The sequence below is a fragment of the Polypterus senegalus genome, chromosome 13, assembly GCF_016835505.1.
Source record: "Polypterus senegalus isolate Bchr_013 chromosome 13, ASM1683550v1, whole genome shotgun sequence".
In the NCBI taxonomy this organism is placed as follows: domain Eukaryota; kingdom Metazoa; phylum Chordata; class Cladistia; order Polypteriformes; family Polypteridae; genus Polypterus; species Polypterus senegalus.
In genome coordinates this window covers 158,039,765-158,058,399 of record NC_053166.1, presented here as the reverse complement: position 1 = coordinate 158,058,399, position 18,635 = coordinate 158,039,765, and the positions used below count along the sequence as shown (strand labels likewise).

The 18,635-nt window shown below is 38.2% G+C and overlaps 1 protein-coding gene across 2 annotated transcripts in view; it reads left to right on the top strand.

Moving 5' to 3' along the window:
* LOC120543379 (probable E3 ubiquitin-protein ligase MGRN1) overlaps window positions 1-18,635 on the top strand; it is a 100,688-nt gene that overhangs the window by 65,982 nt on the left and 16,071 nt on the right. For both annotated transcript variants that reach the window (XM_039776429.1, XM_039776428.1), the window contains exons 8-13: window positions 4,646-4,693; window positions 7,671-7,739; window positions 8,476-8,635; window positions 10,328-10,437; window positions 12,451-12,662; window positions 18,255-18,366. In XM_039776429.1, the coding sequence (XP_039632363.1) occupies window positions 4,646-4,693; window positions 7,671-7,739; window positions 8,476-8,635; window positions 10,328-10,437; window positions 12,451-12,662; window positions 18,255-18,366 (711 nt within the window). The remainder of the gene's footprint in view (window positions 1-4,645; window positions 4,694-7,670; window positions 7,740-8,475; window positions 8,636-10,327; window positions 10,438-12,450; window positions 12,663-18,254; window positions 18,367-18,635) is intronic.

Genomic DNA, 18,635 nt, shown 5'->3' with positions numbered 1-18,635 from the left:
GCTCCCCCTGGCGGCACCCAACAGGGCTGAAGAAACGGACGCCATGTCCCAGGATGCCCTGAGGGAATCCGGGAACCATTGTCTTCCAGGGGAGCTGCCACCTTAGCGTCCCGGGGGAGGCAGTGTCCCGAAAAGGCTGCTCTTCTCTCTTCTTCCTGTTCTGGGACGTCCCAGCCGGACTGAACCTCCGGCCGTCCATCACTATATATAGATATAGATATATCGAGATAGATATATATATATATATATATATATATATATATATATATATATATATATATATATATATATATAGATAGAGATAGAGATATCTATATAGATATACAGTATTAAAATAATAATACATGTAGGTTTGGGTAGTTTTTTTCCTTAATAAGTAAAAATATCCCTTAAAAACTATTTTGTGTTTACTTGGGTTATCTTTGTGTAATATTTAAATTTGTTTGATGATCTGAAACATTTGAGTGTGACAAACGTGCAATAAAAAAAAAGAAATCAGGAAGGGGGCAAATACTTTTTCCTCAGCCTTGTTGTATGAGTGTTACCATTCCTTTCAATGGAATAAGCGTTGAACTCTAAACTGCTCTTGACACGAGTTTTCTAAACTGCACGTTACTAAAATGCTTGGATGTTAATATTGTCATTGATAATAATGTAGTGTTTTGGCTTAGTGCTACCTGTGGGTAAAAGCTGTACCTGAATCTACTGGCTCAGATGCTAATGGATTGGTTAATAGGCAATTTAAGAAAGACACTTGCCACTTTTTTTGGAAAAATCCTTGCTGTATAGGTGTACATTTTCTATTTTTTAATCAAGCTGACTGTTGATGACAAGTATACGATTTCAGATGTGTGCCTGATCATAGGGCAGATTTTACACACGATTCAAGAAAGAGTGCTGTAGTTTCAAAGGGCTGAATCCTGAGGGTGCTTGTGTTTCTTTCCTGTCTGCCAAAAAAAAAAAAAAACCTTCCAACTCTGTATGGGGGAAAGAACGTGTGTGTGAGAAATTGTCTGTGGTTTATAATTTTCCAGCTATTGTCATGGCAGTGTTTTAGGCTGAGTCACATCCAGCTGTCCATGTATCATTTTGTAGATCAGTCTTCCAGAAAGTTTTTCAGAGACCTCATTTTTCTTGTTAAATGCTCACTGACAATGTCCACAAAATTTCTGGATATCATTTTATTTACGCTTACTTTCCCAGTTATTGAAGGCATTTGACCTCACTGATTTACAATTGTTTGTTTCGGTAACTCATTAACTTGAACGGGTTAATCAGTGTTATTTTAAAAAAAAAAAAAAAAAAATGGAAAGTTTTAAATCAGTCTTGCATTTAAACTCATGAGGTTAAACAAGAATCATGTTTTGTGGGTTTTTTTTTTTTGTTTTGTTAAAAGAATTACAAATTAATAAATATGCCAATTAAGTTCACATTACACTGCCTTTCTCCTGTTACCTGATTCAAATTTTTTCACATATCTGATGTATAAGAACCCAAAAATTGCGAGGTGCTTGATATTTTAAATTTTTTTTCTTCTCCTGATATTGGATGCAGATCTCTTTTGGATGTGTTGCTAAGTTCCGTTTCTGAGTTTTTAAATGATCGAGTTTATGTTCTTGTGCACATTGCTGAATTTTGGGAAAGGGGTGAAAAGAAGATTGCACAGATATTCAAATTTTGCTTCTGTCATTTAAAAATTCTCAAACTGTTGGGATTGCTATAATGATTTGGTCCTGCTACTCTTGATTTCAGTCTATACATGTTGTCTAAATTGAGGTTGGGGAAACCACAGCAAAGAAAAGTCCTGACTCTGCTTCTAAAATGTGGAATACTGAAGATCCTCCACAGGAAAAAAAAACCATACAAGCAGTATACGTATGGATGTGTGTGTGTGTGTATACTGGGAGATTCACTCGAAAGAGGCCCCAAATATTCAGTTGTAACTCCTGTTAGGTTGAAGCAATCTGAACCAAAAAAATATGCTCTATACCTTGACAATCAATCGATTGCATGACACGTGATGCTGGAAGTGGTTTCCGTTTTCTGCTAGACACATTTCGACGCTGCGCTCTAATAGCAGCAATTTCACATTGGATGTTTTCCTTCAAATCTTTCACGGTGTGAGGTTTGTTCCGATAGACTTTTCCTTGGACTGTACCTCAAAGGAAGAAGTCTGGTGGTGTCCGATCCGGCGACCATGGTGACCAAAGCCCCTTTGAAATTACCCTGTTGCCGATGAAGGACTCAATTTCTGCCATGCTCCTTGCAGAGGAGTGACGCATTGCTCCATCTTCCTGGAAGTCACCTTCCATTAACTCACGATCATCCGGTTGATTCTGACCTCGCTTAAACGAATTGGCGACCCGATGGGTTTGCACCATGAAGACATGATGCTCAATACTATACACAACCATCTCGATGAGAAGCCGAGTGACTGAGTGAAGGGGTACGGGCAGGGTGCACCCAGAAGTTGATGAGGCGCCTACCTCCTCACTCCGATGCAGGGGCATCCTGGCTTGTTCAAAGCTCTGTATACCGAGGAGCACGTTGTTTCGTTCAGATTGCTTTGTCCTAGCTAGAGTTATTATAGAGTTTTCATGGCCTATATCAAGTGAATCTCCTTGTATATGTGTGTGTGTCTGTATGTCTGTCCGCTTTTCACGAGAGAACTACTTAACTGATTTAGATTGTGTTTTCTATAATTTGCCTGAACATTCTGGTTGATTTTTGCGATTTCTCTCATTGCTCTAAGTATCATAGTTCGCTTGCGGTACCGATTTCGTAGCAGACCACAGGGAGCGGGAAGCATGACGTCAGGAGTAGGGACTGGGCCGGGCCCTCCTCACTCACGCGCCAGCCTCCGTTTGAGTCGGTCTACTTGTGGCCGCGTTTTGTAGTGTACCTTTGCCTCTGCTTAGCTAGTGATACCTGTTTGTTTATTGATTTTCAAAGTTTGTCCTGTTTCACTACTACGCAGGCGGAGCCGCGGGGGACGGCTAGAATATATATAATTAAGTAAATAAATGTAACATTAATTGCATCACTATGTTGCAATGCATACAAAATGCGAAATATTTAATATGTTCTGAATGTGCTTTAAGTGCTCAGGCCACATGTAGGCGATGTCATTTAAACAGCATTCACATTGGATTCGATTTCTTCAGCAATTCTGATTTGGACCTGCTACTGCAAGTGCAGCATAAATGAGGTTTGATATTCCCACCGTGCCATTTAGTACAGTGATTCTTGGGCCTGGTGTCCACTCTGGTGCAGGTTTTTGTATTGGACCAGTATTTACCAAGCAGGTAGTTTTTCCTTTAATGAAAGTTCTTGATTAATCATCTGACATTTCACTTTAGTAAGTGTTCTGTAAAGCCAAGTATAGAAACTGTTTTTTATCATAGGTTTTAATGCACAAGTCTATTCACTTTTCTTTATAATAATAATTCTTTACATTTAAATAGTACTTTTCTCTTCACTCAAAGCGTTACCACACTGGAGAGACCCGGGATGCAAATCAACGATTTCCTTAGATCCCGGGCAATAGCACTACCACTGCGCCACCTGTTTGCTTTAAGTGTTGCCTTTAATTGTCTTGTGTGTCTTGACTTCACTTCCTTATTGCCTCCCCCCCCCAATGCCCCCCAAAACATTAGCAGTTAACTCCTCTGATGTGATCATTAGCAAGAGGAATTGTGAAATATTTAGAAGAAGGATGGATTCCTCTAAAATGAAGCCTGGAGACAAAGAGGATTGATTTAAGAACAGTTGTTAAGTAGAATGCCCAGTGGCAGCTGGGTGGTCTTTTGGCTTTGGAGCCCCTGCAGAATTTTTTTTTTCCTCCAGCCTACCTGGAGTTTTTTTTTTTTTTCCCCTCTCTTTATCTTGTCCTCCCAGCCATCTGACCTTATTACTGGATTCCTCTTTAGAGACTTACATTATGATATTGTATACACTGTTGCTACTCTTCTATGTGATATTTACCTATTATTTAAGATTGTATAGATTTGTTTTTTCTTTGTTATTTATTCTTTAATATTTTTGCCTAATCTTATTGATTTTTCTTTTCTTGTAACTTTCTCTTTGTCATCTTGTAATGCACTTTGAGTTACATTGTTGTATGAAAATGTACTATAGAAATAAATGTTGTTGTTCAAACATTGTTTGTACACACAAGTGTCTATAAAATTACATTTCTTTAAGAGGTAAATAAGTCATATACTGTAGATTTAAAGCACATACTGTAAGCCATATTTCTAACTTTAAGGACTGTGAGCAGATCATTTGATTAAACAGAATCCTATAATTTCAGATCTCTCTGCATATTACAGAACTGGTTAACCCACAATCTGTAGGCAAAGTGGGTAAGGATCAGGTTTCTGATGATATATATTACATTTGTGGGACAGTATTGTTTTAAGTGGGCCTTGAATGGAAAGAAGCTGTCAAGATTTGATTAGCCATTAGCTGTTAGAATTTGAGTGCCATGGTCCTTTTGTGCTGTCAAGTTGAACGTGTTTCTCTTGTCCCCTTTCACTCAGTGTCATTTTTTGCCTGTGCCTGAATTTATTTCAGTTAAGTTTTATAAATCAAAGATGATTTTCTGAGCTATACTTATTTATTTCTGTTTTTTTCTAATCAACAGCATGTCGACGGAAGTTTTTCTGTGAAACCATTAAAGCAGAAACAGATTGTAAGTAAAAAGTTTTTTTTTAAATGTGTGATCAAGTTATTTGTGTAACGATTGTTAGAAACTGCTAAGTTCAACTATGTTGTGCAGAAACCATTTCTTTAAATTAAATTCTAGGATCATTACTGATAACTGACATCTTCTGTTTTTTTTTTAAAATATATTTATATACGTATTTATCTTGATTTGTACAATCCAACATGTACCCAGGCCGAGGCTCAAAGAGTGAATGCTACCATTGGGCACCATCCTCTTTGGGTCGCGTGTTTTGGGAATGTCCCATGCTACAACATTACTAATATAACATTTTTGCATATCTTTCAAATAGCATTGTTTGTCTGATTTATATGGTTTAATTCTGCATTGTATTGCAATTTCTACAATAAAATTGTCCCAAGTTATAGCATATGCCTTCTGTGTCGAGGGTTCTCATGTTTCAAACCTCATTCTGAAGACCAGTGTGTCATTGCAGTTCTGTATTACCTAGCATTTAGTATAACGTAACAGACAAAATCGCATTCTGCAACTGGGAAATATTCATGAAACCACTGAATAGTGAAGATTAAAACCCAGCTCCGGGTATCTCTGATAGGACTTATTGAGGTGAAGTTAACGCACAGTATCTTGTATAAATTCATTGTGGTTATATTGTGCCATCAAGGCAAAGCTGCATTGGGGAAAATAATATTAAGAGTCTAGCTGGCCAATGCACAGGAAGAACTCATATGTGCTTCCTGATAGAAAATGTTTGATATCGACTGTGTTCTGATGTTAGGATTTTGCTTTCATGCTGTCTTGATGTCTAATCTTTCTTTAACAGTTGCCCCTTAAAAAAAAGGCAAGCTAGATTTGTAAATATTATATACTAGCCATGCTAACCTGTCAGACCAGTAATAGGCTTATTTATAAATATTTATCTTGTACACTTAAAGCAGTTATCCTTGGTGTGTGTGTGTGTGTGTGTGTGAGAATGTCTCTTAACCATTGCTCCATCTCTTGAGTCCGTTCCCATAAAGCCTGCTTCTCTTACTTAGTCATTATTTTCAAGGCGGCTTTCTTGCATCCTGTCCTCTGTTATACCTGCTGTTTTTGAAAGCGGCTGTCTGCATGCCTGCCATGCTGTTTCTCCTCCTTGTACTCGCACTTCCTTTTTTGTCGCATCACCAAAGTCAAACTGACCACAGACTTCAGTGTTTTATTACCGTATGTAGTTGATTACAGCAAAATAAAAATTAGGGTTTGAATGCTAATATTAAAAATTGGGAGGGGTCTCCCGTCGACTTTCTCGTATACTGTGATATGGGGATGGATATTTGAGGTGTAAACCACAAGACAGTGATTATATTTTTATATTATGTACATTAAAGAACCATCACCAACAAATCACATCAAATTAATAGTATATTGAATAATTGTTATAAAAGTAAAGATGAGTAAAAGGTAAAGTACCACTTCCGGTTAGCTGAAATCGCCCAAATGTTGATAGAAATCTACGTGTTGTACCCAATACTTGTATGCAAAATTTGGTTGACCTAAGTGAAGTTTCATCAAAATCTCAAAATGTAATTTTTGAAGGATTCCAATACTTTTCCTGTACTTCATATACGAGAAAGTCAGGGTGATGTAAAATTTTGATGAATCTCGACATCGAATTTTTGGACGATTACAATACTTATACTTCATGTATGGGAAAGTAAACAGTACATTTTCAAACTGATTTGAATGCAGGCTAAAATTCTAAGTGCTGCTGTATGTATATTTGTATTTAACATGCATTTGTATGCTTCAGTATTATTAATATTTTTGCTTGTTGCTCGCAACATGTCTGAAAAACGTGCTGCGCTTATGACTTGTGCAGTGACACAGCCTTTTGTTGAAAAACACGGACTTAACACACAAAAAAGTGATTTTTCTTTGCATGGTGTGTGATACAATGAAAGAGAAAAGTGGAACAGACACTTGACATGCCTGTACTGCTTATAAGAAACCCACACAAAATCACTCACAATGACTTAATCTCTAGTTCCCCACCACCAGCTCTCCATTCCGCTGTGTGCCTTTCTTGTCCTTGGGTGCAAAAGATGCAATTCCTGCCCATATACAGTGGTGCTGGGGAAGTGTTTAAAACCGTTTGTTAGTTCAACCGTTAATCAAAAAGCAGAGCAGTATGGAAGAAAAATCTGTCCGTTTCATTAATGACAACATAGTTAAAAATGATCAAAACACTCAGGGAAGTGATGATGAAAACACAGAACTAATGCCTTACCATCTCTAGAGTAACACAAAGCTGAAGTTAGTGCGAGGTAATGTAGAATAAAGGACCGCTCTTTTACAATTTAATGTCAGCGTTTGCCTTTAAATAAGAATTTTGTCATATGTGAATCATAATAATGTTCATCGGGCAGCCCCATTTTGTTTTTTATGGTTATAGTAGTCTGTGTTCATATTTTGATGATATATATATATATTTTTTTAAACATGACTTCCTCCACAAGAAGCAGAGCACGCTTTACATTGCACTTTTTTTTTTATTGATGCTGGCATTTACAGTAAATAATACCAACACTGGCCAGAAGATTGCATTTTAAGTGCACAGTAAGTCAGTTGTGTGTTTTGTTGTACATTAGTGCCTACAGGTCAGAAATGATCACTGTACCATTCAGATGCCTGTCATTTCAAACTGCTGTGATGGCCGTTTCATCATGTATCTCTATATTTTACCATGTATTATTTATAAGTGGTCTTTAATAAATTATTATTATAAGTCTGTGAGCAGTGTGGTTGTATATAATGCAGAGTCCTTAAAATTCAATTGTAATGAATACTTGACCAGTTTCTAGTAAGGCTAAAATTAACATTTTAAAGAGATTTGTTGTACTGTCTTTAATTCTAAAATACTGAAATGTAGTTGATTCATAGATGTAAATATTAATAACTCTTGACTTCTCCTTTTCGACTGTTTTGCTCATCTGTTGTGCAGGTGGACCGAGTGAGCTATCTCTTACAGGAGATTTATGGAATAGAGAACAAGAACAACCAGCAGACCAAGGTAACTTCCATAAGTCAGACTGTATGAGGAAAAAAAACAGATATAAAATATGCTATTCATCCATTTTCTAAGTCTGCCTATCTAGAACATGGTTGCAGGAAAGCTGGAGTCTGTCCCAGTTAGGTAAGGACCATGTCGATAAAGTGTTGTGATTTCTACATGGTGTGACTAAATTATATGCAAATCTTCTTAAATGAACATCTGTAATGCACACTTTAATCACGTCTGAATTGTTTGATTTGTAATTTTAATCTGTGGAGTAGAGTGATGAATCAAGGAATGATGCATCTTTGTCCCAAACATTGTATAGGTCATGTAGCATCAGGCCCAAGGGTAAGTGCAGTCCATGGGCAGGAGGGTGTCAGTCAGTCAGTCAGTCAGGGTCAACACACACGCACACAGTGGTGGCCAAATCAGCATCGCTAACCAATCCGCCTACCAGCTTGACTTTGGACTGTGGAAGGAAATCCACGCAGATATGGGGGAGAGAACATGCATAATGAATCTATATAATATATGAGTTTCACTTTTTGAATTGAATTACTGAAATGAATTACCTTTTCGATGATATTGTAATTTATTGAGATGCACCTGTAAATGGATTTAGCAGTTGTTTCTAAGAGGTTTTTTAATTACCCAAATCTTGGAAGTATTTGCAGACCTCTTAAAATAAAAACATGCCTTGCCTAGGAGGTGTTCTGTATGCATTTGCTGACATTGAGCTTTTGGCTTTCAGCCTTCAGATGATGAGAACAGTGACAACAGCAACGAGTGTGTGGTTTGCCTGTCGGATTTGCGCGACACTCTGATTCTCCCCTGCCGCCACCTCTGCCTGTGTAACTCCTGTGCTGATACACTACGCTACCAGGCAAACAACTGTCCCATCTGCAGACTGCGTAAGTATCAGATAACGACAAAGACAAAACTGAACCAAAAGTGACCAGCCATTACTGGAGACAGCTGGCTCGGCCCCTGTTTAAAGAAGTGAGAATATCTTTTATTTGTGTTAATGGTAAAATCGAACGTTCTCCTCATTGTAGTGGCATTTGCTTCTAAACACTTGAAATTCCCTATGACGGGCCTTCTGATTTCACCAAATTCTCAAAGTACTTTTTGGGAGTCAGAACTACAGTCGTGGCCAAAGGTTTTGAGAATGACAGAAATATTCATTTTTACAAAGTTTTCTGCCTCAGTGTTTATGATGGCAATACTCCAGAATATTCTGAAGAGTGATCAGATGAATTGCAATTAATTACAAAGTCCCCCTTTGCCATGAAAATTAACTTAATCCCAAAAACGCCCATTTCCTCTGCATCTCAGCCCTGCCACAAAAGGGCCTACTGACGTCATTTAAGTGACCATCTCATTAACTCAGGTGAGATGAGGACAAGGCTGGAAATCGCTCTGTCATGCATGCTTGTGTTACAATAGAGAGGTTCAATTGTTGTGAAGAAGGCTTCAGGGCTCCCAAGAAAGTGCAGCGAGCACCAGGAGCGTTGCCTAAAGTGGATTCAGCTGTAGGCACCACCAGTGCAGAGCTTGCTCTGGAATGGCAGCAGGCAGGTGGGAGTGAGGTGAAGACTTTTGGAGGATGGCCTGGTGGGTGTCAAGAAGGGCAGCAAAGAAAAACATCAGGGACAGACTGATGATCTGGGATTGGACTGCTGGGGGAAAGTAATTTTCTCTCATGAATCCCATTTTCCAATTGTTTGGGGCATCTGGAAAAAAAGAAGAAAAGGTGAGCGACACTACCATCAGTGCTGTGTCATACCAACAGTAAAGCATCCTGAGACCATTCATGTCACGTGGGGTTGCTTCTCAGCCAAGGCAGTGGGCTCACTCACAATTTGGCCTAAGAACACAGCCATGAATAAAGAATGAGACCAAAACATCCTGTGAGAGCAACTTCTCCCAACCATCCCAGGAACAGTTCGGTGACCAAGAATGAAGAATCTAGCATGATGGAGCACCAGGCCATAAGGCAAAAGTGAGAACTAAGTGGCTCGAGGAACAAAATATCAAAATTTGGGGTCCATGGCCAGGAAACTCCCCATTGAGGACTTGTGGTCAATCCTCAAGTGGCGGGTGGACAAACAGAAACCCACCAATTCTGACAAACTCCAAGCATTGATGGTGCAAGAATGGGCTGCCATCAGTCAGGATTTGGCCCACAAGTTGATGGACAAGACAGCCTGCCAGGGCGAATTGCAGAGGTCTTGAAAAAGAAAGAAGGGCCAACACTGCAAATATATGGACTCTTTGCATAAACTTCATGTCATTGTTAATAAAAGCCTTTGAAACTTATGAAATTCTTGTAATTCTACTTCAATATCCCATAGAAACATCTGACAAAAAGATCTAAAAACACTGAAGCAGCAAACTTTCTGAAAACCAACACTTGTGTCATTCTGAAAACTTTTGGCTGCGACCGTACAGTAGTCTGTAATTCAAAATGATGATTTGATAGGAAAGCTGAGCTTATTGTTTTGTATGAAAAATCTTAATCTTCAATGGGAAATTAGAATCTGCATGTGATGATGAATCAGAAATCAGTTCTTAGTTATTTTTCCTGTTCCTGCCATCTGCAGCCTTCCGAGCGCTCCTTCAGATCCGTGCTGTCCGCAAGAAGCCTGGAACTCTGTCTCCTGTGTCTTTCAGCCCAGTTTTGGCACAAACCATGGACCACGATGAGCACTCGGTATGTACGACTCTCAGTATTGCAGCTGCTTTCGGCCTGTGATGACTACAGTGTGGAGAACAGTGCCAGCCGTGACAGAAAGTGTATTGGCAGGCTCTGAGAGAGATTGTCTGTGGAATTTTCCAACAAGACATCAGTCACTGGGGTTATCAAGTACAGCAGCCGCTTTTAATATTCATACCTTCTGTTGATGGGTTTTTGTGGTTTCTTCCGGTAGCCAAACTAGAAGGGAAAAACTGGCATAAAAGTGATCTGTACATTTCACTTGGAGGAGTTTGTTGAACATTACATACACTCCCTGGATATGAGCTGGTTTATTTTTAGTATCGTATGAACAATTAGGATAACTTTTAAAGTACATAGGCGATGTGGATAAGACTATAAACGCACTGCTGGTTAAGTCTACAGGTAACACTAAACTTGGAGGCTGGGCAGGTAATGGAGAATCAGCTGAATCATTACAGGGACAACTGGACAGCATATGGGCTTTGGCTGGTTTGAGGGCAATGAAATTTAATATAAATAAATGTAAAGTATTTCATGTAGGAAGTAGAAATGTGAGATTTGCATACACAATAGGAATCCTGAAGGTTGAAAGTGCACCTTTATTGAAAAAACTTGGGAGTCCTAGTGGACTGGTCACTGCCCACATCTAGACAGTATACAGAAGTGAACAAGAAGGCCAATAACCCCCATTTATGTGCGTGAATCCACTTATGGCACGCTCTTGTGGAAAAACGCACTGATGTCATAAAAATGTGCTAATAAAAAGATTAAATATCAACAGCTGCCATGAATCTGAACATAAGTATGGAGTCAGTGTCTCCTGAGATTGTGCTGCTGAGCCTAGTACTGTATATTTAGCTCATCAATATAATGTTACTGATTTCTGAATTACTGAGACTGATTATTTCAGTCCTGAGAAGAAACACTGCAATCACCTGAGCATTTACCTCGTGTTTGAAAGTTTTTTTTTTCTTCACACAGAGAACCATTGAATTAATTGTCAAGTATTGTGGTAGAGAGTAGGACTTAATGGGCCTTCAAATTTTGATTTACTGTTATTTGGGAGAATCAATGGCAATAGGACTGATGAGCTAGTGGGGCATGTATGTCCTGATCTCATCCAAATTATTCAACCTGTTTCTATCGGTGAATATTTTCAGTGTGGTAGCCTGTGCTTTGTAGCCTTTCCATTTGATCACATAAATGGTGGATGACTTTGGATTTGATCAGGAGGTCTTTTGTTATATGAGTCACCCTTACCAACTGTTTTGACCTCTAATAAAGGAATCTGATTTGAGAAGGTGACTTGGCCAATCCGTTTAGGCAGCTCCTGGTTTTTCTAAAATACAAAATGTGAATAAACTAAATGATGTGCCAGCTCAATCTGCCAATATGCATGACATTTGTTTTTACTTTCTCATATACGAAGTATAGAGAAAGTATTGTAATGGTCTAAAAATTTGATGTCGAGATCTTGGTGAATCTCAGCGTTTTAGACCTCCCTGACTTTCACGTATACGAAGTGTAGGGAAAGTATAGTAATCCTCCAAAAATTCCATTTCGAGATTTTGATGAATCTCGATATTTTAGACCTCCCTGAGTGAATTCTGTCTGTCTGAATGTGTGTGTAAGCACGATAACTTAAGTACACTTTCATTTAGGTCAACCAAATTTTGCATACAAGTATTAGGTACAAAATGTAGATTTCTGTCAACTTTTGGGCTATTTCCGCTAACCGGAAGTGGTACTTTACCTTTTATTCATGCAGCTGCAGAGTCTGGTTTATTCAGCTTTACTTTTGTAGTAATTGTTCAATATATTACTAATTTGATTTGATTTGTTATTGATAATTCTTTATAGTACATAATATAAAAATATAATCATTGTCTTACGGTTTACTCCTCAAGTATTCATCCCCATATCTGAGTATACAAGTCGAGGGGAGAGCACTCCTGATTTATTTATTTTTTTTTTTCTTTAATAAACTTTTTCTTTATAACTTTCTAGGGTTCAGACAACATTCCTCCTGGATTTGAACCAGTCTCTCTGCTGGAAGCCTTAAATGGGCTGCGATCAGTGTCTCCCAGTATCCCTTCTGCTCCCCTGTATGAAGAAATTAATTTCTCTGGTGGTCTGGGGGATCCTCTGCCCTTGGCAAGACCCTTGGGAGTGGTGGAGAACAGTCTGCAGAAAGGCAAAGTCAGCAAAACTCCAGACAGGTGAGCAAACGTGGAGTACACTGCTGCAGATCCACAAAGCAGCCCCTTCTTGATGAGCCTCTGGGCAGATGAAACTGCTGAGTGAAGCACAGACGCGTCCTCATGCAGCTGTGCCGTTTCTTTGTGTGACTCATCGAGGTCTCTTGTTTCATTCCTAGAAGACAATCAAGCAAAATTACATAGTGTGAGTAATGGAGGTTTGTTTACACGTAGAATAGGAAAGAGAGTGAAGAACTGAGAAATGCGGCTTAACTAAAAAGATGATGAAGTGCTAACAGATGCCTGCATGACTAGAAACAGAGGTGGCAGAACAGGAGTATTTGAGCGGTGCAACCTCAGGGCCATGAAAAGGGAGTGTTCACTGTGACATACAGCCCTCCAAACAGATTAGTCGAGGGTAGTGCTCACTAAAGAAGAGAGAGAGTAAGAGAAGTAAAATGCATCACACAGACAGAGGCCAGTGTGTGAAGTAGTATGTGATTGAAAGGTAAACGGGCAGCATTGACCCTTCAAGGATTGAGGGGTAGGGACAAAGTTACACCAAAAACTAGTAAAGCCACAGTACTCAGAGGTGAGGTTTTTAACAAATCTCTATGCTTTATTGGTAATTATGGCAGTGTAATAATTAATTATTACATTGGTCAACATCCCTTGTCTTAAGGGTCAAAATACCTGAGTCTTATAAGATTTTGTATGGTGAAGTTAAATATGTTTTTCTTTTAATTTCCCTAATAGGTAAGGTTTTTTGAATGAAGTGTAACTTCAATTTGAAATTGCATGTTTAAAATGATAAATGTATAATCTAAAGCTTAGCCACTCTTGATTTTCTGCTGCACTTTGCTTTGTCTCTCTTAAACGTCCATCGCTAGCTAGCCAGCCAGCATATTGGGACTCCACTTGCCTTGATAATACTTTTCCATGTTGGGAATGTCCAGATGAAATCGGTCACCATGTTGATCACTGACAACACCAAAATTTTTGAGGGGATAAAGGCCAAGTGAGAATCCAAGAAATCAATCTTCAGTGACATATCGCACCACATTGTTTGTTCACTCACTATTTCAGTATAGTGTTCTATTTAGCCTGTCAATTTCCAAAACAAAGCTTTTGTAGACACTTTTGTAGCTCTGCCGAGCAGCTTCCTCAGTTTCATCTTGTATTCAAATCTCACATCATTTATCCCTTCTTTGACCTGATGGACTTACAAGAATTGTCTGCCTTAATATTGACATTACTGATCCAAGGAAATGTATTTCTCAAGTACATGAATGCCGTTTGTGTTTTACCCATTGCTTTAACAAAGTTCTTCATCAGTTTTGATATGCAGAAGAGAAAGATAAATGTTGTTGAGGAAGTTTATTTTTAGAGCATGATTTCACACAAATGATGTAGCTCAAAGTGCTTTACAAGATGAAGAAAGAAAAGAAAAAATATAAAAATAAAATTAGGCAGTACAAAATAACAAAGAATAAAGTAAGGTTTCGATGGCCAAGGAAGACAGAAAAAACAAAAAAAAAAACTCCAGAGGTTTGATGAAGAAAAAAAAAAAAAAACAAAATCTGCAGGGGTTCCAAGACACGAGACCACCCAGTCCCCACTGGACATTCTACCTAAAATAAATGATCTAAATCAGTCCTCATAGTTTTCAGGCTTCACGTGGAAGAATTAGATGACGATGGTCATGTGGACATCTGGCCTTCAATCCATCAGTATAAGGATTGCACGGTGCTTTGACCAGGTGGTGGTGGCGAAAACCGGAAAAAGAACAGCAGAGAAAGTAGGGATTAGTATGGATTTTGGAGCCATGAAAACAATGAAAATTAAATTAAAAAAATTAAAATATACAGAATATCAGCTTCTTTTCAGTGCAACCCTATGAGGAAGCCATATTAAAGTAATGAGTTTTTAGCAGTTTTTAAAGTTCTCCATTGTATTTGCCTGGCGAATTTCCATCGGTCAGCTATTTCAGATTTTAGGTGCATAACAGCAGAAGGCTGCCTCACCACTTCTTTTAAGTTTTTCTCTTATAATTCTAAGCAGACACTCATTTGAATGTCTGAGGTTACAATTTGGAGTGTCAGGTGAAAGACCTTTGGAAATATAGGATGGAGCAGATTATTAAAGGCTTTGTAAACCATAAGCAGGATTTTAAATTCATTTCTAAATGGTACCGGTAACCAGTGTAGTGACATTAAAACTGGTGTGATGTGCTTGGATTTTTTTTTTCCCTACTTAAGATTCTGGCAGTTTCATTCTGCACCAGTTGCAATCGATTGCTGTCTTTTTTTGAGTGGTCCCGAGTGGTGTGCATTACAGTAATCTAGTCAACTAAAAACAAAAGCGTGAACAAATTTTTCAGCATCGTGCAAAGCTATAAGGGATCTAATTTTGCTATATTTCTTAAATGAAAAAAATGCTGTCCTAGTAATCTGATTAATATGCGATTTAATCGATTAATATATGATTTAATCGATTTAATATGTGATTTAAAAATGATTGAGTCAATAATTACCCCTAAATTCTTTACCTCTGTCTTGACTCTTAAGCCTAATGGTTCAAGCTTATTTCTAATATCCTCATTATATCCATTTTTGCCAATCACTAAGATTTCTGTTTTCTCCTTCTCAGGGTCAACAAGTTGTCAGTTCACCACATTTTCTTTTGTGGAACAAGCAAATCCCACTTTGGCCTCTATTTCTGATAACAGGGGTTCATTCTTCTTGTGTCTCACACAAAAAACAGCCAAATAAATGTTCAATCACCGTCAGATCTCTTCAGATTTTCCACTATAGCAATTGCTACAAAGTGGGACCCAAAAATTCCAAAGCATTGTAAAAAAAAAAAAACAAAAACAACTTATTACAAAACTTACAGAAGTTCCATTTTAGTCACCTTCAAAACACTGTCTTTGAGATGCAATGTGCTTCTCCCATTCCTGATGACGTGCTGTGTGCAGTTTTCTGCTTCCACCCATCCCTACACCTGATCCTTCCCTTAGATACCTCAGCTGTTTAGAGTAATGTCACTGACTAACAGTCTGTCCACAGGGAATACTCTTTACCAAGTCTGTTGAGGGTTAAAAAACACAATCATCTTTGTCTCTTGAAAATCTTCTCTGGTAGCTTGGAGAGAAAAAAAAAGTTGAAGTCAATTGCACAATTACAGAATAAACAGCAGAAATACGCACTCGATCAACTCTGAATCACGTCACTCGGGAGACTGCTTAACCACATTTGTAGGTTTGTGATACCTAACGGCATATTTGGTAACAACACCCTGCCTACTCCTGTGCTACTGTGGTCAATTTTGGGAATTTTTGCATCCCCCATTGTATAGGTACAGAAGGGAATTTTTTCTCCTCGTTATGCAGAAGGGGCAGTTTTCAAGCTGAAGTTTAGAAGTGTGGGCGAAGAGATCTCATAACTGAATTAAAAATCTTTTTTATGTAATAGTAATTAATATTTGAAAAAATATTTGATATTCTTAGCCCACCATTATGCCAAAAGATAAAAATATAAAGGTGGTGTCACAAGTAAACTGGGCCTGATAGAATAAATATGACTTCATTATTTGTATTCAGAATTGTAAAGTTTGTGTAGACCACCCAATTAGGACAGAATTGGTGTTGACCAATGTTATCAAGGGATGTTTTCATACATTAAATTTGACTGAAATCCTAATTTTTCATGTGTTATGGTGTACTGATTATTTTTTCCAGAACCTTTAACAAAACCAAATGTTAAAATATACAATGCTGCCACCTAGCAGCAGATAGCAGATCTATCTGTACACTTCACAGCAGTAGAGTGTTTTACTGTGTTAGCCATAGATTGATACAGGAGAAAGTAGGGTGAAATGACACCTTTTTTTTGGCCAACTAAATAGATTACAAATGCAAGCTTTCGAAGTTTTGAAAGCTTGCATTTGTAATCTATTTAGTTAGCCAATAAAAGGTGTCAGTTCATCCTACTCTCTCCTATACACATCATAGACAGTCAAAATATTAACATAAATAAATAAAGAATATGCGCTGAACCTTAGTGGACTGCTTCAGACAGGAGTCTGAAAACAAGAAGTATTGATGATTTCATATGAAGAAAAGAAGCGTGGCTTGATGTGGCGTGGCACATTCACTTGGGATTATCATGCAGTTGACGTGGGACCTCTCTGTCTTACATCCAGATCTTCATTTTCCTTTTCTTCTGTGATAATGTTGATTGAGTAGCAGGATTTCATCTTGTACATTGTCTAGATTCCTCACTGTAAGATCTTTCTGATTAGTGAGTGGAACTGAATTTCCTCCAAACTTCTATTTCGTGTTTAAAAATAATAGGAAATACCGAACAATTACCATTTTCTAATCTAAGTGTATTATAGTAGAGATGGAGGAATGAAGGCAGAGAATGAATTAGTCCAACAACGAGTTTTTAAAAACTAAAAAATAATAAACAGTAGTACCACCACCACATTCTTGAGGGCCTATAGAGACTGATGATTTGAATTAATGCTACAAGAAACAACAAGGAAACAAGACATGGCTGACCTCACAATGTTCCCCTTCACTACGATCAACCGTCAGTATCACGGTATTAATGGTCATCGCACAAGAAGGACCCTGTAAACCTATAAACCCATTAATTGGCGATCCTCAGGCACTTGGTAGTGGTCTTTAGTATTTTATAAAGCGGGCAGAGGGCAATGGTGGTGCTGTGAAAACCATTCTTAAGAGGAAGCAGGAGATTGTGTCTTTTTTTTTTTTTTTGGTCCAATAGGGCCTGATTATTTTAGAATGCCCAGATGTTACTAAACAGTGAACCAGTTGACTATGCTGCGTTGTTTGTTATTAACACTTTTTATTATATGGCAGATTACTTAAAAGCCATTTTAGACATTAATCCAGAGCAAGGTTGCACGTTGGGGGTGGTTGGGCTGTCACCTAACCCAGCTGGCATTGTGCGCACGGCAGGAACAAACAATGGACAGGGTGCCAGCCCATCGCAGGGCCCATTTTAGACATACTTCTTTTTTTGCTTTTATTCTGTTCTAAAATGTTTCATCTCCACACTTATGTGCAAGGAAGTGTTTAATCTCCCCAGTGTCCATCCTGCTAAAAGCTTTTGTTCTTGACACAGTTGTGGATCATCCCACCAGATAATTGCAAAGAAGGAGATTTGGTTAAAACCTACTATGCAGGAGTCCTACATCCTCACAACATTGCTTCTGGCCACTGTTGATGCATTCATTTTACAAACTCTTTAGATATCCTTTTTGGTCACACTCATTTTCTTCAGCATTACTGTGTATTTGTATGGCATCACAAGACAAATGTTCAGATAAATTAGAGATTTATGTTCTGTTGATTTACACTTAGAAATGTATTTATTTCTTGGTATTGCTGGGAATGTGGAAAATGTAAATTGGACCCTAAATTCTTCTAGCTATCAATAATGACGACTAACTGAAGGGAAGACAGTTTTCAAACATTGCTGAAACAAACTTTGCTACACTTAAGTTAGAATAGAGAAAACATACTCAAAGAGTGTCATTCTTGTGCTTTATACCTAATTTTTGATTGTATCCTCCTTCCCACAGCACCCTGTGTTCCCCATCTTCTCCAATTCAGGAGGAAGATGAAGAGAAGCTTTCTGTGATTTCTGATGCCCTTCCTCACCCACTGATGCCTAGCAACCCCAACTCATTGGAGGTGAGTGACTGAAAGTTCTGCATCTTGAAATCATGCAAAGCTGTATAACAGACATGTAAAGAATACTGGCTGGACTACTGGTTATGGTGGTGACTCCACTTTATTATACGCTTCCATATACACACACTGTATATGTACAGTGGTGCTTGAAAGTTTGTGAACCCTTTAGAATTTTCTATATTTCTGCATAAATATGACCAGAAAAATCATCACGTTTTCACTCAACTCCTAAAAGTAGATAAAGAGAAACCAGTTAAACAAATGAGACA